The sequence below is a fragment of the Notechis scutatus genome, chromosome 3 (assembly GCF_049901735.1).
Source record: "Notechis scutatus isolate UNSWTSFEM ecotype Mainland chromosome 3, rNotScu1.2, whole genome shotgun sequence".
Classification (NCBI taxonomy): domain Eukaryota; kingdom Metazoa; phylum Chordata; class Lepidosauria; order Squamata; family Elapidae; genus Notechis; species Notechis scutatus.
The window spans coordinates 124,753,608-124,774,794 of NC_142011.1; the positions used below are offsets into that span (position 1 = coordinate 124,753,608).

General features: G+C 36.2%; 1 protein-coding gene across 17 annotated transcripts in view; it reads right to left on the bottom strand.

The window, feature by feature from the left end:
* Positions 1-21,187, bottom strand: part of CTNND2 (catenin delta 2) — a 492,160-nt gene that overhangs the window by 245,751 nt on the left and 225,222 nt on the right. For 16 of the 17 annotated variants that reach the window (XR_015748772.1, XM_087961146.1, XM_087961145.1 and 13 more), the window contains 3 exons: positions 12,900-12,934; positions 11,804-11,920; positions 627-799 (listed from right to left, as the gene is read on the bottom strand). Coding sequence is in view for 16 of the 17 variants with exons in the window: in XM_087961146.1 (XP_087817272.1) it covers positions 627-799; positions 11,804-11,920; positions 12,900-12,934 (325 nt within the window). In the remaining variant the exon portion in view is untranslated. Of the gene's footprint in view, positions 1-626; positions 800-6,532; positions 6,623-11,803; positions 11,921-12,899; positions 12,935-21,187 lie in introns of those variants that run through there. The other variant, XM_087961156.1, reaches the window with a different exon arrangement.

Genomic DNA, 21,187 nt, shown 5'->3' on the forward strand with positions numbered 1-21,187 from the left:
ATCTCACATATTGATGTGCAAATGAATCATAAAAATAAAATAACTTTTATATAGCTCTAATTTTCAGAGTTTTGTATAACTGAAGTTAAAAACCCTCATAGAATTTCAAGAGTTATATAAACTTAAAGGTAAATTATACAATCATAAGTTTTTCTAAACAAATGTTTATCTTAGGACCTCTCTATGCTACACCTCACTTCCAATGGACTCGAGGTTGTGACCAGTAAAAACAATACTAATCCAATTAAATAAACATGTAATCTAACAATATTTCTATTAAAAAAACATAGCATCAGCAGTATTCAGCATTTGTCCAAAAGCACAATGAAATAAAGGTGTACTCTGAAAAGCCAGAAGGGTGTGAATTACATTTACTTGTTCTGGAAGGAGATATTTCCATAAAGTAGGTGCTACCTCAGAGAAAGCCTGTACCTTCTCCACAGCCGCTGCACCTCAGCAAATGCTTTGTTTATTTGTTAGCTTGATTTTATTAATTACGCTATGCTAAATAGAAGCACATTCTTTAATATGTAAGTGAACTTTGTTGATGCGTGTAAAATATTTTCAGTCAAAATAATCTTAACATTACTTAATATAAAGTAGTTTGATTGTTTCTCCAAACATACCTGACCATAGTTCTGTAGAGAAGCTCTAGCTTGACTGCTGCGGGCTGGGAGCTGGGATGCTGTTCCTTCCCCAAGGGCTAGGGTCTGGTTGCTATGATAGCTTGATGGATATTGGAAAGAGCCTTCCGATTTGGAATTGAGCTGAAGGGCACTCTGGGATAGAAGGCTGGGCCCTGTATTGAAAATAATTTCAAGTATCAGTAAAAGGAAAAGCCAAGTATTTTCAAAAAAACAATTGGAATGATCAGTTACCTTTTAAAATTTTTTCCATATCATGTAATGTCAGAAATAACATTATACTACAGCATGTTCAATTTAAAGATTTTCAAGTTATTCTTTTTCAAAAGATAAGAGAATACTTGTATACTTAAAAATATTGTTCTACTAAATCTAATTGGCAAAAATAAACAACCAGCAGGGAAATGAAATAGTTGTAGGGCAAAATCAAATAGGAAAAGAAATATATTAAAATAGTGTTGAATTACTCCTTCTGCCTCTATTTCCAAGGAAAGTAAGTTTTGGAAGAAATGTTAAACCCTACTTTCTGTTATACTGGAATACCAATCTGATCCCACACAAATACTAATATTTTTTTTTTTGGGGGTGAAGCTCCATCTGTGGGATGCAGGCAGCACAGAAAACCTTTAGTCCAGGGCAAAATCACTCTCCATGAAACTGGTCCCTGGTGCCCAAAAGATTGGGGGCCACTGGTCTAAGCAACATTTTGATAATAGGCAATTCAGTCTGTAGGCAGAGAAAAAGCTTGCAAAGGGACCCTCCCTACTCTTCCAGAAATTGCAAAAAAAAAAAAAAAAAAAGAGGAGAGGGGAAATACCTTCAGTTTTGCATTCTATTTTAACACAAACTTATAATAAAAGACAGCGCTAATATTCCTGGTTGTGTTTCTTATCTAGACTTAACTAGACCATCTAACAAATATGGAGAGAGAAAATACAGAATTTAAAACTTTAGTATCACATTCAGCTTTAGTTTGATTTGGGTAACTATCTGATAAGCTTATAATTTATTGTTTCGTTTACAGAAATGTGTACATGTGAGAAGGGGAAATCTGAGAAAAAGCTATAAATAAGTAGAAAAATACATGCAGGTACACGCATGGAGCCATACTGTCATTTTGTTATTGTAATTAATTAAGCCTACTATAGCAAGTGGAAATACCTTTGTTTAATCTGATAAAAAAAAATCTCTGAACATTTGAACTTTGAACAGTGGAATGGGACATCCATTCGAAAATCCTATAGCAGTAAAATTTTCTAAATTAGAAATTTAAAACAAACAAAAACCACAGAAGATTCCAATGGCAAACCATCAATATGTTTTAATCCAGACTTGTAATTACATAGACTTGTAATTTTTATAGTTAGTCAGAACTATGTTCTACCAGAGATAGTTTTTATTAAATCTGTAGCTGAATAAAAACATTATTGATAAAAACATCTTTATTTTATATAACTACACACACACACACACAGACAAAGACACAGACAGACAGACAGACAGACAGACACACACACATGCCATAATAGCATGCCTTGGGGAGCTCTTTCCTAATGAGAGGACAGATCTCATTCTTTATACTAAAATCAAATATGATTAACATGTTCTGCCCAATTAACTGGGGGCATCTTTTAGCCAATTTAAATGTTTATATATTAATCAAATAGGATAATAGATTAAGAGCAGCATCAGCATTATGCCAGATTGAGGAGGTCCTTTTGGGCCTTCTCCTTTCTCCAATTACATTTATGGCAATTTCATGTTATTTTTAATTAAATGCACGGCTTTTGCTTTCTAATTTTTTCAAGGATGAATTCAATGTTAAGCCATTGTAGAAATAACCCTGTAAGTGTGATAATGATGGACATTTTGAAGAGAGTGTTACTGGATGTAATAACCCCAATAATGACATAGAACTCTCTGAAGTAGATTTCTGCCCTAAGCATTCAAAATATTTTACCAATGGGATTTTCAAATTATGCATTGAAAAATAACTATAATATGTATCTGCACAGATTGATATTATGCCCCCCAATCCCAAAACTTGATAAGCCTCTTTGGAAAGTTTGTTGCCCAGCCAAGGGCCACAGTCCAAAAGATTATCTCTAAAAACATCCAACTTGATGGAGAAAGATCTCCATGAATCTCTATAAATGTAGATGGTTACAATGGTTACAAATTAAACCAGCTGGTGGTACTTGAACACACTTGTAAGTGGATCATAAGCTTCCTAACAGACAGGAAGCAACAAGTGAAGCTAGGCAGAATCCTGTCTGATACCTGTTCATTAGCACAGTCCCCCCCGCTGTGTGCTTTCTCCACTTCTCTCTATATACCAATGACTGCATCTCAAATGATCCATCTGTTAAAATACTGAAGTTAGCAGATGATACAATAGTGATTGGTCTTATTTGAGACAACAACAAATCCGCATACAGATGGGAAGTTGTACAACTTGCCTCGTGGTGTAACCGGGACAATCTGGTATTGAACACACTCAAAACCGTAGAAATTGTGGTAGACTTTAGGAGAAACCCTCCCATACCACCACTTCTTATAATACTAGACAACACAGTATCAACAGTAGAGACATTCAAATTTCTAGGTTCTATCATATCACAAGACCTAAAATGGACACCTAACATCAAAAAAGCACAACGAAGAATGTTCTTTCTGCGCCAACTCAGAAAACTCAAACTGCCCAAGGAGCTGCTTGATACAGTTCTACAGAGGAATTATTGAGTCTGTCATCTGCACCTCTATAACTGTCTGGTTTGGTTCTGCAACCCAACAGGACAGACACTGACTTCAGAGGATAATTAGGACTGCAGAAAAAATAATTACCAACCTGCCTTCCATTGAGGACCTGTATACTGCATGAGTCAAAAAAAGGGTTGTGAAAATATTTACAGACCCCTCACATGCCGGATATAAACTGTTTCAACTCCTACCCTCAAAACGATGCTACAGAACACCAGAACAACTAGACACAAGAACAGTTTTTCCCTGAATGCCATCACTCTGCTAAACAAATAATTCCTTCAACACTTTCCAACTATTTACAAAGTCTGCACTACTATTACTATTAAGCTTCTCATCACTCCTTATCGCCCATCTCCTCCCACTTGCGACTATATGACTGTGTCACTTGTATCCTTATGATTTATATTGACTGTTTCCAGTATGATTTGATTGCTTATGGTTCCCTATGACTATTATTAAGTGTTGTACCTTATGATTCTTGACTCTTGACGAATGTATCTTTTCTTTTATGTACACTGAGAGCATTTGCACCAAGACAAATTCCTTGTGTGTCCAATCGCACTTGGCCAATAAAGAATTCAATTCAATTCAATTCTATTCTATTCTATTCTATTCTATTCTATTTGGAAAGTGCTACTTTGTAAGATAATCTGTTTTGGTTCAGAAGTTTGAAAGACATCAGTCATTTAAATTAGGCCAGAAATAAAGCAGCAGCAACCAGTGTGGTCTAGTGGTTAAAATGTTGGATTATGACTGGGAAAGTCAAGGTTCCAGAACATTTTTAAAGTCACTGGATGAATTTGGGTCTCTTTCCCTCCCTCTCCCTTTCCTTCTCTGTCTCTCCCCACTCTCTCTCTCTCCCCCCCTCTTCTTTTCTCTCTCTTCTTCCCTCTTCTCAATCTACTTCATAGAATTGCTGTTATAAGAAGAAAAACGAAGCTGACTTGAGTATCTGAAGGGAAGGTAGGATATACAGTTAGCAATCAATAAATAATATATCAAAGATATAATGAGTCCAAAACACATTACAAGGATTCTGTTAGGTGCAATAATCTTAGGAAAATATACATTATTTTTCTTTATGATATCTTAAGAACTTAAGAGTCTCTTCCATGTTTTATCAGAAGCAGCTATTTTATCTATTATATAGAAATAAAAATACGGTTTACATAAATGCTAACCAATATTGTTATTATTTTATTAACTTTTCATTTTATTTGAAAAATTTATTACAATTATTGATAATATTTTAGGTATAAGATCATGTTTACTACCCAATAACGAATTCATTGAATCAAAGCTTAAATATAATTATTCCTTGAGCGCATTTCTCAATTATATATTTCTCAAAGGTATAGAAATGGTAATGGGAGAAATAGCAGATAAAAAGCAACGAACAAATTGGTAAGCTATAGAATGATAAACTCTTACATTTTTCACACTCACACACTTCATTCAACTGACATGCACGGGGCCAATGCTCCTCTTCATCTTCTATTTTATAATCCTGAAATGTTGATTCTGACCAGTTGGTTCTCATCAATGTTACCATGTAATATTATTAACAATTTTAGAAAAAAATTGGAAAGTGGTCAACTGTTCTTGGCAATTTTTGATTACGGAATTTGATGTCCTGAATCTTGATGTTTTTATTCATCTGTAATGTTTTGCTCTTCTTCTGGTCCTTGGCATATCATTGCTTTAATTCTGTAGTATGCTGTATTTCCATGCACCTGTGTGTTCAGATGGACTGTATATACGTCATTAGACTAAGTATTCATCATGTGGTTCATTAAGCTCAGTACCAATCATGATCACTAGAAAAGGTCATTTGATGGGCAAGCTTGTCAAGAAGTTACATTCTGTGTTGCTTTGGTTCAGATTGCCTTTGATTTTTGTACCCTTCCAAAAAGTTGACTGGAAAAATTGTGCTTTGAAGGGAATATATAGTTTTCAAAGAAATAAATACATATTCTCTTTTCCTTGAGCTAAAATTTTTGTCCTTTTTTCTTCCTTTCTTTTAAGTTAGCTTTTTTCAGATGGTAATTATAATGTAATGTCAGGTTATTTACAAGATACTATATAATTACCAGATAAATACATGATTAATTCAGTTGCCTAAATTGCACTGTCTCTCATGCAGTAATTACTTTTAGATCTAGTAAGCATAATTACACAATACTTTGCTAATGCTTGTATATATCTGAGCTCTCTCTGTATTATTTACTTGGCTGTTACATGATACGTCTTTATAGTTTCTCTTTCTTTATATGTTGCATATGTTTCTCTTTATAGGTTTTTTTTTCTATAGATCCTCATCAATGGTAAAAAATGGCAAAGGCACGGGATGGAACAGGAAAAATGGAAACAGATGAAATAGAGACATAAATAAGCACTATTCATAAATCTGTCTTTGAACACAGTTATTTCTGAGAGTATCCTAAACATTTGGGTGCACTATAGTGCTATATAGATGTCAATAATGATGATTTCATTTCTATGCCTCTCAATTCTCATAGGTTCTGAACAGCCTATGCAACCAATATAAGATTAAACCCAAACAAAACAATACAGCCATTAGTCCCCAATCCAATGTCCTACCTTTCAGAATCTGAAAAATTTCCAATTGTCCCCAAACCCTCTCCTTTAAGAACTATGTTTTTATTATGTTTCAGAAGTTGTTCCACAGGAAGGGGTCATCACCTAAGCCTTGATAGTGGGCGTGGTGTAAATAACCTGCAAAGGCATCCCTTTTTTTGCAAGCACACTCTCCTGATCATATCAGGCAGCCATATTTGATCCTGGATTGGAGATATTCAGACCATGAAATATACACTGAAAGATGAAAAGCAAAAACTTGAATTGCACCCAGAAATTACCGCAAATAATGGTCAATGCAGCTGTTGTAGTAGTGGTGTAGTATGAATATACTGTAATATATTCTTATAATTAACCTGGGCTGCCACATGCTGAACCAGGCAGGAATATATAGTAAACTTGCACAGCTCTCCAAGAGATTTTTGTATGGAAGATTTTCAAGGGCAGAGGCATGTACAAAGTGTTAAAATAATTCATGTGGAAGATAACCAGAACATACAGTAAGTGACTGAGCAAGGCTTACCCACCCCAAAGTAGGTGGAATTGGTGTACAAGATGAATCTGTATGAAGGTGAATCTCCCCAATTGCATACCAGCTCTGTCCAGGGTAATGCTATCCCAGCAAGAGTCAGAAAGGACACCTTATCAGATCTGTGAAGACCAAAAACTCAGAGTCACTCCTTGCTAGGATTGAGTCAGACTCACTCCTTGCTAGGATTCAGTCCTATCTAACCTTTACAGCCTTCAGATACTAGTCCAATATTGTGACGGCATTATGTGTTAGCAGAAAATGTCACTGGGTGACCTTAATGATGTCAGTTAGATTTTGAAGAGGAAGGACAATGCTGAAGCACCCCGAACTGTAGAGGTCCAGGCCTCAATAGCTCTTCCCTCCCTCAGACTACAACTAGTCACAGAGGAAGGAGGTGAACCATCACAAAATAGTGCTTCCACTCACAAGAATTACTGGGATTGTGGAATTGAAAAACTATTTCCAAATTCTCTTGGGGAAAATCTCACAGAAGAATGTTACCGGAAATTTCAGTCAAAATGATATTTTAATCAATGTGTTTGTATTAATGCAACCAATTAAGTGATAAAATAATTTAATTATTTTATGGCTATTGTTATGTTTCTTGTGTTAAGTTTTTCATTAGCATTTTCATTTTTCTTAAGGCAAAATGGTAAATATAAAATACAAACTGACAGTATCTGGCATGTAATGTCAATATTAAGATACTAGCATTGGCATTGTTAATTGCATTACAATTAACACTTGTAATATACCAGGTTTATCGTATTGTGTCATATTGTTAAACCTTCTAATTAATTTCTTTTTATCTTTCTATCCAATCAACCTTCAGGGTTCCTTTTCTTGAAATCAGACAGATTATTCTTGGTGGGATTAAAATATTCCTCACTTGGTTTCAAGATGCTGTCAAGATCAGCAGAATAAGGTTACCTTGCTAGATTGTAATAAAGTAACTCTCACTGATTAACAAACTACCAGTTTAGGATGCCAGATTTAATCTTATTGTACTTGTTCAACCATCTGATAGATATCTTTTTTAAAATGGAGAATTTGATTGAATTGTTTTTATGCACCTAATAAAGTAGCTTTAAGTCCTTCGTCATGTACCCTTAATCATGCTTTAAGAGGAAGTGACAGGTAGAAGAAACAGATCTGAAAAAAACAAGAACCAAATATTTTCATAAGCAAATCCCAGCTTATGTTGCTGATTCTACAAAAAAGATGTTATTTTTCATTGGGGAATTGCAGAAAGCAGACTGTTAATGAAATGAAAATAGCTTAATAATGTTTCATACTGCATAAAGAGAGATTTTCATGTTATTACAAACACCTGGCATATTTGATGTTTATAACTATAACTGCAGAGAAATGCATATCTCTAGCATTTGTTTTAAAGTCACAGTTTGAAAGAGAAAGGCCACAGAAACTGTATCTCGTATCCTACAATTTAATGGAGCAGTTCTCCATATTTATGCAGTTGTCACATAAAGCTGTATTTATCTATAGGTTTTTTCAATAAATTACTTAAATAAATGCAATCACATACACACACACATTATATACACACACACCCAGCACATGAAAATTGGCTCTGTTGGATTACATGTATATATCCTTCTCTTAACTGAATTTAGGAGACGTATTGATTTCAGTACTGTACTGCAAAGTCATCATAACTAATGACCATTTATAGTCTTATTTATCATGAATATATCTACTTTCAAAAATGAAATACCAACCACTATTAAAAATGAATGTATTTAATTAGATATAGTCAAATTAATTATGAAGCTATTCCGAATAACAAAGCATATTCCTGTAATTTGGTTATTATTTTGTTTTGTTTTGTTATTTTGTTAGTTGAAAAAAGTACTTATACCAAACATGTTTAAACTCAGTTACTGATGATTGACCCACTACCTCCACTGGAAGTTGATTCCAAGCTTCCACTGAAACAATATTTTTAAAATATATGTGTAGCACCATATTAACTAACATTGAAGAGCAAGTACAAATGGGGAAATAGTAAAAGTCCATATCATATGACTGTCACTTCACCTGATGTATACTTCTAATATAATTAAATTAATAGCCAGCCAACTTATTTATATAGCTGACCATCAGAACAACTGAAATTTTCATGGATCTTCACTAATCTAAGTGAATATTCAAATATTATGTTGAATTACCTTCATTTTAAGACCAAAAGAAACATACTTCATGTTCTTTGAGACCTTCTTCCCATAGTCAAATCATTTTAATCAGCAAATCCAGAAATTGCCATGTCATTTTTTTATCCAATTTCAACAAAAAGTGTATAAAGAGTTTCCGGTCTTCTAGTCTAAAACAAGTACAGTACTTCTTGTTGTATCCCTCGTCATCCCAACAGACAGTAGTTATAATCTCTCTTTCCAGTTTGTCTCATCTGAATGATGTCTTTTTCTGTTTAAGTTTATCAATCAGCGAGGTATGTTCTTTTCTCTCATGGTTGTTGTAAAACCGGCCTCTTATTTTCTTTCTGACAAAGTGTACAGTATTTATCCACTTTTGAATCCATGTTTTCTTTATCCAATTCCCGAAAAAATTGTAAAGACTTTAACAACTCTAGGTAGTTTTATCTCTTGGTTTATTGTTTCGGTTCAGTTTCCAAAATTTCTATTTTTCCAAAAACTTGTTAAAAGTTTTTCAAATTTATTTAATTCAAAAAATAAATAATTTTCCAAATTTGATTGAATCCCGTTGTTTTAAATTTTCATAGTTTAAAATCTTGGTAAGCTTTTTGCTTTCAATTATTTTAAAATCCTTATAGCTATTTCTTTGCATTTCACTTTAGTCACACCCCAGATGAAGTTTTCTGTAGGTTATGGATTGTAATGAAAATGTGTTTTAGAAAATAGAGTTTGGGTGAACCCAGTGCTCTTTAGCAAGCTCCACTTGAAGCTGCGAGCTTGATATTTCTTCCAAGTCTCCTGGTGCTCTTACTTATGGGTCACCAGCAGGTTCCCTCTGGATTCTGCGGGTTTACTCACAAGGAGCCTATGTTAATGATCTCTTGGCCTCTCTTTACCCAGAGAAGCTCCACTGAACTAAGGTCACCACTTGGTCAGCAGTCCCCACTTCAACATCATCTCTGCTGTTTGGATACAGACAAGTTCACCATTTTTGTCCATCTGGAAATCCAGTGGAGTAGCATAAAATTTCCAGTCATAATTAACTAATACACATAAGTAAAACACACACACACACACACACACACACACATGCAGGACCATAGTAATACATAAAGCATATTTATTAAAACATAATCACCAATATTAAAAAAACATTCTTCTAGACCACTTGTTCCTTGTTCAGCTACATTTTGAGCATTGTTAAATGAAAATTCCCAAATTCCTGTTGTTGTTACTTGCAAAGTTGTGTCCAACCCATCACAACCCCATGGACAATGTTCCTCCAGGCCATCCTGTCCTGTCCTCATGGACAGTACCAAAAGGAAAGAAAAAAATATATATCCTGTAGCGATTCCTAAATTCTTCTCTTGTGAAAAAGAATGCCTTGTTAAACAAACAGCCCTTCAGATTGTAAGATGCTCAAGCTGATATTATATGCCTCCTTTGAAACCTTTTATTTTCTATGAAACTAATAAAGCTGGGCTGCTAAAACTTAGAAAGATGTGTATAAGCACACATACACATGCACATATCTAGAGGTCAAAGAAAAAAGGAAAGTCTGAACATTGTGGCTGATAACTCATTCAGTCTGTGGAAACTTGCTTAGAAAGCATTTATGCTGACATAACATATATGCTTTACTCTGCTTTCTAGCTCTGCAGAACTAACAATGTTGATTACTGTACTGATACCCATCATCTCTGCTAATTGGTCAGACTTTATTAGCTTTAAATAACTGTAGTCCAACATGTAAAATACAAAATATCTCGGGACATACAGAACTGAAGATAAATCTTTTAAAGTCAGGTAGGTAGCACTTAAACTGAGGAGGATTAGAGAACAGAGTAGATTGTCATATGGTCACTTTTCTGCTCCTATCTGATTCAGAGACCAAATTATTAGCAGCGGCAGCACCATCCTACTTTTTATACAAAACTATCTTAAAGAGGTTTGAATGTAAAGAATACCAATGTATTCTAAACAATACACACTCGTATAAAATTTAAAAAGAGAAGATAGAGGAAAACAAAAGCTTAACAAACACCTCTTATTTTCTATTTATACTTGCATGCCAAGTCTGATGAGTAGTCTCTGTCCTTTTCCTATGTAGCTCCATTTGCAAGCCACACTTAGCATGATTACGTTGATCATAATTTACTAAGTTAATTTTCTGACTTTCATGACACATTGAATCCCAGTACAATAAAATATGGTTGGCCAATCTTTCTGTAAATTCTGCTAACCAGGCAGCAGGAAAGAGGAATGTCAATACCAGCATAGGTAATAATTGAAACAGAAAAATGGGGGGAAAATGGTCCTTATATAAAAAAAGTTTATTGGAGTTATATATTTAGGCTCTATTTACTAATCAGTAAGAAGTATTTGACGTGGATGGATGGAAGGAAAGAAGGAAGGAAGGAAGGAAGGAAGGAAGGAAGGAAGGAAGGAAGGAAGGAAGGAAGGAAGGAAGGAAGGAAGAAAAAGAAAGGAAGGGATAATATGTTTAGACTTTCTCTACTGCAGTTATAAACTTATGGCAATTGCAATAAAGTACCAGATATAACTGGAATCAGTGAAGTTCAAAAGCAATTCCGTAAACAATGGTTATTTATGAATTCTTATTATAAATTAATGCTTTAATAAGGAGCCAACTTCTCGATGATCATATATTACCCATAAAATCTTCTGAAAACTTAATTCTATGATTTGATAGAGGAGAAAAGCTAATCATCTTGACTTACCAAAATAAATAACATTTCTAAACCCTTGGTGCTTTTTTCTTTTCCACACATTCCTCCTGTAAACTATCTGTACATAAAGAAATCCCATGCTGCTTTTTGTGTGCTTTATAAAAAGGCTCTAAAACAAGAGTGATGATTATTGTGTGTGTGTATACACACACACACACACACACACACATACACATAAGCAATAGCTCAGAGAATACCACTAGCTTTTAAATATTCAAGGTTATATAAAAAAAGATCTTTAATAGCCCTGAGGCCTTTTATCTTAAAAGCATCATGTTTTTCTGAACAGACTAACCAATTTTAATTGCGGTAGGCTACAACAACAATAATTCTTGAGGAACTTACTTTCACTAGTTGAATAGTCCTGTGGATCAAGTATTCCTGATTCTTGTAGAGATCTAATACAAGAGTCCACAAGTTCAAGACCAGTTGTAAGCTCATCTTCTATATCCTTTTGACCATCTGTAACAAAATGCTATTTTAAATATTTCAAAAATCTGGAAAGACATAAAGAAAAATTTGGAAAACTGAAAATAAGAACCTTTAAAAAACCAAATTGATTAAACTATCAGATATCTTCAGTACCATTTCTATAACTGCTTGAACTGCTAATAGTAGTTTAAGAATACTAAAGACTGATAATTTCAGTGGACTGGAATGTCACTGGAGGGTTCAAGAGCATATTTTCATTCCACTTTCCCTGTATGTTTTAATTAAGTATTTTAATTTGAAAAACATCTGCATTAACCTTATCAGCAAGTTACAGCAAATCTATATTATTACTATTTTTTTCAAGCAACTGAAACTGCTTCTGTAAATCAAAAGTTCACCATCACATTTCAATAGTGTGATCTTTGCTGCAAAAATGGAGCTAGAAGCTTACATATTGCACACTCTAACATGTAGGGATGTTGTGCAAATAAATAGATTTTGCTCTTCGATTTATTTCAGTTTTAACTGATTTGCATTTTGTTCAAATACAGGAATAGGTAAGTAGTTCACTACAAAAACTAGAATCTAGAGGTCATTCTCAACATACAATGGTATTTAAAAGCTTGGGAACCCGTTTGAATTTTCAATATGTCTGAATAAATAAATAATTAATAATGTTGCCGGTTCTCTATATAAACCCTAAAACTAGACAAAGAAAAGTCAATTAAACAAATGAGTCAAGTAAGTATGTGTGTTCTCTTTATCTAGTTTTAGGACGTGTATGGAAATCAAATCATGTTTTTAAGTCATAATGCTTTTTAAGTCATTAAAAATCCAAACATTTTATAAACCTCACAAACATTTAAGTACTACTGAAAATCATTTTTTGAACTTTTTCTGTTCAAGACATTGTAGACCCATGAAAAACACAATCTAAGAACAAGTCATGGAAAAAGAGCCTCTGAGCAACTAGATTCAGCATTCTGAATTCTGAAAAATTAAACTTTACCTTGTGTTTGCCAGTGAAATTGTTCTTCAGCTGAACTGGAAAAAAAAAGAGAAAAAAAGAAACACCATAAAATATACATTAAAATTGACAAAAATCTTGGAGAGATTATTATAAACCGTTGAATCTGAAACTTAACTGCTTTATCACAAATCTTCAGTACTGTAATAAACTGATAAACACTATCAAGATGTCCCAGAAGTTATTTAGCAGTCTAAATTTGGCAGTAATAAATGTTTGTACAAGAGATGACACTTAATAATGGTAAGAATAATATTTGGAGCATTTTATAACAGTGAAATTGTTAAGATAGTTGACAAAGCTATTTGACTTTAACATTTGACTTACCAAAATTAGTTTTGCTTGGAACCACATATAAATTATAGCAGCATTTGGACTACAGGTAGTCCTAGATTTACAACAGTTTGTTTTTAGTGACCTTTCAAAGTTACAACAGCACTGAAAAAAGTGACTTATGACAGATTTTCACAATTATTACTGTTGTAGCATCCCCATGGTCGTGATCAAAATTCAGACACTTGGCAACTGACTCATATTTATGACAGTTACAGTGTCCCGGGGTCATGCATTCATCTTTTGCGACTTTCTGACAAGGAAAATCAATGGGGGAAGCCAGATTCACTTAACAACCATGTTACTAGCTTAACAACTGCAATGATTCACTTAACAATGGTGGCAAGAAAGGCTGTAACATGCGATAAAACTCATTTAATAAATGTATCACTTAACAACAGAAAATTTGGGCTCAATTGTGGTTGTAAGTCGAGGACTACCTGTATTCTTAAACTTTGGGTTAAAGCTTGAATTGATACTCAATTCCCAGCATTTGTTGAAGACTTCAGAGACTATATAACATAGCTGATTATAATAATTGATATTTATTTCAATGACTACTGTATTCTTTTATTTCTGGTATATTGTATATTGGTTTGTATTCTACATCAATCCTATTTTTCTCTGAGGAAATGGTGGTATTTAATAACTTCTGCTCTATTTGCAGATCACCTTATCATTTTCAAATATCCCCTATTTTCCAGAAGCAGATAGATTCTGAGGAGGAAGTGGGGGCTCTCAAATAGTGATATCAGATCCAAGTTGTAAATCTGGATGAACACTCAATGGCAACAAACAGATACCTGTTTATTCTTTGTTGCCATCAAATGGTCAGCTGTTGTTGTTTTTTAAAGTTCAGATTTGGTAACTCTACTGTAAAAGAAATATTAAAATAATAAAGCTCTGTTCACTGAATATGACTTAAATGAGGTTCAAAGGAAAATGTCAAAACCTGCAGGTGAGACCTCAAAGGATTTGCATTGAAATCATCTGACAGCCTAAATGATTTCTAACTGTAAAATTGATAGCTAGTTTGGTGTTTTGGTTAAGGCATCAGGCTAGGAACCAGGAGATGAAAGAAAGTGACTGGGCCAAGATCACCCAGCTGGCTTTGTGCCTAAGATAGGATTAAACCTCCCAGTTTTTCTAGCCTGATGCTTTAACCAAAACACCAAGCCAGCTAGCTCTTGTCATTATATAATTATAAACACACAGACACAGACACACAGACACACATATATATATATGTATTCATTTAATTCCCAATACAAGAATAGTATGTAAAGTGAGGCATCATAATATCTCATCTACATTGAGCTCAACAGACATCCTGGCTCCAGGCCTGAGGGGAAGCACCAAGCCTTCCCAGTCTTCTGGAAAGCTGAGGGGGTTGGGGCTCCCCTTATCTCAGGGGTGAAACTGTTCCATATGGCTAGGGATTATCTCTTTCATCACATAACATTTAACTGCTTTTAAGGTCAGTGCCATAAGAGCTTTATCCATAATCTCTTCTTCATAGCACCAAAGATATTGGAAAAGCACTACTGAAGAACATTTGATTTGAGCTCAGTATTTGTTTCCATATATGTGTGTGGGTCTGAACAAAACATTTGTAACAAATATTAGGAATGAATTCTTGAAATGTATTTTCATTATTGTAAACTACAGCTGGCTCTGAAATATTTAATGGTAGTTTCTGTTATGCTACTGTAAAGATACACTGATACATTTCTTTTCTAATATCAGAAATAAATGATGTGCCCTTAGATAATCAAGTCCTTAAGTTAACCAATCTAGTTTAAATTCCACGACTGCATGCATTTCCAAATCTGCCAACTCAGTTGTCTTAACTATACTGGCTGCCCAGTCTACTCATCTGATGATTGCATGGGTAACAAGGCTGATATGGCCTATGAGTTAGAATTCAATGGTCCCATATTCTTAACTAAGCTGCCTCATACTAATGTATACACAACATTCTAATCAATACCAGTACCTCAGTGGTTGCCACCATGGATAGATCAGTAGTTAAATAATTACTGAAACAGAGAGCCTGATTATCAATGGGCCCTGCCCATCTGGGTCAATATGCATGCATTCTTAAATTATGAAATAATTAACTGCAGACAATCACAGATTTGTGAGAACTCCTTCATTTGAGCAGAAAGTTGAACCATCACATCTAAACCCCACCTGCACTGCACTTTTATTCTCTTTCCTGCATTCTCTCCCATGATTCCCATTTGAGTTATTTTTATCATGACTCTTTCCCCCCTAATTAGACCTCACTATTACATATTTGAAGTCTGAATCTGTAAAAAAAAAAACAGGCACCTGGGGAGAATATTTTCTCTTGGGACTGTAGGGAGGCATCAAGCTAGCTATGTGTACACATGGTGATCAGCAAAATTATTTTGAGAAACATAGGTACTAAATGTTGCATAAAAAGGCAGAGCTTCGGGAGGCAAAGATCCTATCGTTAAGAGTTCTCATGAAGATATACTAGAGTGTTATGCTGTCATACCCTTCTGTTCAACTTTGTTTTTTTAAAAAAGTTTTTTTTTGTACTTCTGTTCATATTTAAAAATAAATGTTAAAAGATAGAGAAAACAATATGGTTTCAAACACCTCTTCTTCCAGAAGCAATGAAAGTTAAATGTTTGTAAAAATTCAGCTTGGAAATGTAACTCATTGCTCAGAGGTTTCTATCTAATCAGAAAAATCCAAAGTCAACGTTCCATTTTTTTCTATCTCAAGCGCAAAATCCAGAAGTGATTTCCAAGTAGAAACAATTGAATGTATCATTTTCTTTGATTAAGGCAATCAATTTAACCATCTCTGCTAGTTGCATCAGGGTTTTTTTCAAACAATTATCCATTACATTTTTCCATTTCTGTGCATAAATAATTATAACAATATTACAATGAATTTCTATTTTTTTCAACCTCTTTGTCCATTAACTGTATGAAAAATTTCTGATTTTATTTTTATATTAACTTTATCATGCCGGTGTTCAGGGAGGGAGCGAGTAATAGAAGAGGCAAAGTGGGCAGGCGTGTCAAACCAGAAGCCTTTAGGAGAAGTGCACCATTTGGGGGCGGAAAAGAAACACGGGTGGACATTGCTCTCGCGTTTCTTCTTCTTTTACTTTGTTGAGGCTGGAGGTGCTCACTGCCTTTATCTAGTGGCAGAGATGGTATCTTAGGAAGCCAGGGTTTAGTTACAGCATTCAGCATGTGATGGAATCCTCTTTCTTTGACCAACTTCCTTGCAAGAAGCGAGGGCATCTGGGTGGGGGTGGAAGGAAGGGGAAAGAGAGAGAGGGGGGGAGATGAATGGGCAACTGGGCACATAGCTGACAGTTGGCTTACAGTGCTGGAGAGGGCAGGGAATGGAAGCACCAAGGCTTCCGCTGTCTTTCATTGGGGTGCATGGAGTGAGACAGGGCTTCCTGACCTTCACTTCAACTGATTTGCCAAACTACAGAAAAAATTAGCTACTGGTTCTAGTAAACCGGTGTAAACTGGGTGAATTCCACCACTGATTTAAACCTTTCTTTCAATTGTAAAAATGTAAACCCATGACAGAATCAGAATCCTTCTGATTCCAACTCTTCTTTGGATTTGAGGGTAGGTTCTACTAGATTAAAAAGTATTATTTGACCAGTACATGTGGTAATTTTTACAGGTGTTCCAGTGAGTCATCTTGGTGACTGTTCTGTTTTTGTTTATAAACAATTTGTGTGATCTTCTTGCAGAGCTGAGTGTTTAGGTTGGATTTGGCATTTTTATTCACTTGAGTCCTTCTCAAGAACCTGGTATAGTGAGATGTTGTTGATTGATGGTATTAAAGATATTGTCACAGGAAGTAAGCTGTTCCAAGACATTTAGCAATTGACTGATAGGGATTTTGTTAATGCTGGTAGTGTTTCAAGGTATTATGAGATTGCTTAATATTATTGATATTATCTTTACTTAGTTTATTATCAAAAAATCTTTTTCTCACAGTCATTCTATTTCTGTTTGCAGGTTTTTGTATTTTGTGATTTTCTCCTGTTCCTTTTGTTCTATTGTGCTGTCACCAGGTACTGCCATATTCATCATCTAAATATTTTGTTAGGTGGCAGGTGCTTGTTTGTTTGAATTCTAAAATCCCAGAGCACTTTAGCCTTTTCATTTTCTCTTACTTTGTCTATTTTGTGGCCTCCACCAGTTCTTGCTTGCAGGCAAATGGTATTTGTTGCAGATATTCCAATGTACTATTGTTGCTATTTTGTCATGCTGTTGTTTGTAATCCATATGTGTGAACTTCTTGCAGTAGAAAACCAGGTGGCCCACTGTTTCTTCAGGTTTTTTGTGTGGAGGCATCATTTGCTGTCTATTGCTATCTTCTTAATTCTGACTTTGAATGCATTTAAGGCTTAGTCTTGTGCAGCCAAATTTAGCCTCTCTATCTCTTTCTTTAATTTTTCTGCTCTTAGACATTGCCAAATTTTGATATTAAAAATGTCCAGTTAATAAGCATGTATGTCTTGTGTGACAGAATGGAGAAGATAAACAACATTAATCATTCTACTACATGATCTCCCAGACATACACACTGTATTTGTGGCTGATGACTTGAGTTTTCAAAATAGCTGAGAAGAATAAATAAAGGATTTTACAAACACCATCTCTCTCAGGGGGAAACTGAAATAGATTAAGGAGCTCACAGAAAGTTAGGAGTACTGGAGTTTGACAGAGCAAGAAAAGAAAAGCAGCTAGCAAGCTAAGATTGAATTAGGCAGAGTGAGATTGTTGAAGAGAAGCAGATTCCAGGACAATTCAAAATTAATCAGTAGTTAGCTATTCTAGGAGAAGAATGACAAAGCGGAAATGTATTTTATACAGTTTTCCAGAGACAGATTACCCAAAGACCACAGAAAGATTAAAGCTGTGCCAGCTATAAAGAGATTGCCAGCTAAGTTTTAATTAAAGCACCTTATTAATTCATTGAGGATACATTTTAGGATAGGCTCTTGTCACTTTAACAGAAACAGGGTTATTGCTGGTGAAGAAATTAATCCAAAAGGGAGGAAAAACCATAAAGTTGTTACCTACTCTAGTACCATGTAGCCACTTTTTACGTTACTTTGAAGAAGAAAGTTAACAAGAGCTGAAGTAATATGGGCTGAATCCCACTTCCATAATTATTGGGCTGAAAGAGTAATTGTTGCATGAAACTAATATCATTCTATCTTAGCTGTGCCATAATGAAAACTGACCTGGTTCACCAGGACACTCTTTGTCTAATCATCATAAAGAATTCACAACATCTACCTCTCCTCATACAAGGATTTTTTGGCAGCAATTGGTAACAGCATCTCAAGCCAGAAATCCCATTCTATTTGGCACCCGATAGCTGCCCAGCCAATTGACCGACTCCTATCATTTCCCTACTTTTTACTTGCATCTGTGTGGGAGAACCACTATCTTTAAAACAAGAATGTTTTAAATTTGACAGCTCTCAAAACAAACTTGTTCCCCAACTGAGTTCCAATCACAAGTGCTGAAATAAAAAGACTTATAAAACAGTTAAAGCCTGGTAAAGCTTCAGACCATGACACTATTACACACAAAATATTACAAAATAATATGGATTGGTAGATTCCTGTTTTTGATTCCCTGTTTACCTATATTGAGTGCACTGTGCAAATCCCAGGGAACTGGGGCTTAGCTATTATCATCCCCATTTTATAAAAAGGGCACCAGAGACCGGCCTGCTAATTATAGGCCTATTAGCTTATTAAGCATAATACACAAGTTCTGTGCCAGACACCTATATAATAAATTAGTTGACTGGACTAAATCAGAGCAATATTGGCTGATGAGCAAGCGGGCTTTAGATCTGGACATTCTATCTATGGGAATGCCCTTCTACTTCAACATCTGGCCAAAAACATACCGTATTTATCGGCGTATAACACGCACTTTTTCCCCCCTGAAAATAGGGGGCAAATGATGTATGCGTGTTATACGCCGATATAATGTTAAGAAGCCAGCGGAGGCCGGGCGGTGTGAGCGGAGGGCAAGCGGAGGCCGGGCGGTGCGAGCGGAGGCCTGGCGGTGCGAGCGGAGGGCAAGCGGAGGCCGGGCGGTGCGAGCGGAGGGCAAGCGGAGGCCGGGCGGTGCGAGCAGAGGGCAAGCGGAGGCCGGGCGGTGCGGCGGAGGGCAAGCGGAGGCCGGGCGGTGCGGCGGAGGCCGGGCGGTGCGGCGGAGGGCAAGCGGAGGCCGGGCGGTGCGAGCGGAGGCCGGGCGGTGCGAGCGGAGGGCAAGCGGAGGCCGGGCGGTGCGAGCGGAGGGCAAGTTCTGAGCTACCCTTATTTTGCTTCAAAGTTTTTATTTAGAAATTTAAATTTTTTTCCTGAAATTTCCCTCTTAAAATGAAGATGCGTGTTATACGCCTGTGCGTGTTATACGCCGATAAATACGGTACATTAAAACAGACTCTACTTTATATACCACAATTAATGACTTTAGATCCGTATTTGATCTAGTTCCCAGAGTAAGGCTTTGGACTAAACTTTTGCACACCACCACTGATAGACAGTTATTACTCCTCATGCACAATCTTGATCAGAACTCTTGATTCAAAGTTTGCTGCAGTTATGCAACGCCACCATACCAACAAGATTCTAACTTACACAGGAGTGAGGCAAAGATGTATTTTAGCTCCTCTGTTGCTTAATTTATATACAAACTCTCTTGTGGCCAAAATAAATAGATTAGAACATCCCCTTCCTAAATTAACAAACAGGCATATTGCCACTTTGCTGCATACAGATGACACAGTATTTCAATTTCAAAGGTTAATCAGACTAAAATGAGCCCTGAATGCCCTGGCCAGCAACTGTTCTGAGGAAGTGCTTGAATTCAACCATAGCAAAACTAAAATCTTGATTTTTGCAAAGAGACCTAAACATCATGCCTGGAGGATAAACAGCCAGTATATTGAACAAGTAAAAATCTTTAAATAGGTAATAATGATTTTCCACAGTTCCACTAAACAGTGCACATCAAAACTACACCATACAAATCACAAAAAATAATAATCAAAAACCAGTGGCCTCAACCAATCCTTCTATTTTATCAGAGAAGCACAGTATATACCAGCAACACTGAAGCTATTTTTAGTTAAGGCTCATGAAGTCTTTGGTGCCCAGCTAAAATCTTATTCTTACATTACTTGTCGTGTCCGTCGCGGGAAGGAAGCTCAGAGTCAGTGACTTGGTTTCAGCTCTTTATTGGCTCTGGATACAGCTTAAGCTTGGAGAGGAAAACGGCGGCTTTTATTTCCGAGCCGCGTCGGCCGCGACCAATGGCACCGCTTGAATCTCCGCGATTAGTTTCCACCAATCGCGGGGATTCGCAACGGGCAATCAGTGCGGCTCGCTCGACCAATCCGGTCGCCGCGCTTAGCCAATCGCGACGCGGGGCTACGAGTATGTAAATTGACTGTACAGAACACCCCTCCCCTCTTGGTTCGGTCCTACGTAACGTAGTCCCGTAGGTAGGCGGGGCTTCGCACTTGCCTACTTGACCTGCGCAGATTAGTTGTTGTTTGGCTCTCGGCCGGTTCGGTCGGGACTTCTGTTTCTCTTGGCCCTGTCGATGGAACCCCCTGGAAGGTGTCGCTGGGCCTCTTGTTGCAGCTCCCTCCCGGTCTACCCGGGTTGGTCGAGCTGCGACTTTCGCCGCTCCTGCCTGGTCTTTCCGGGCTGGTTGAGCTGGCCTGGCTGTTCCTTCCTGGTGAGACTTCGGGCTGGCTGTTGACTGGTGAGTATTGCTGGTTATTTCCTATTTGATCCCCTGTATCTTCCCTCCCTCTTGGTTTGTGTTAACGGGTCGTCTGTGTTTGGTTGCGTGTCGGTTGTGTTTTTGTTCTTGATCTTATTTGAT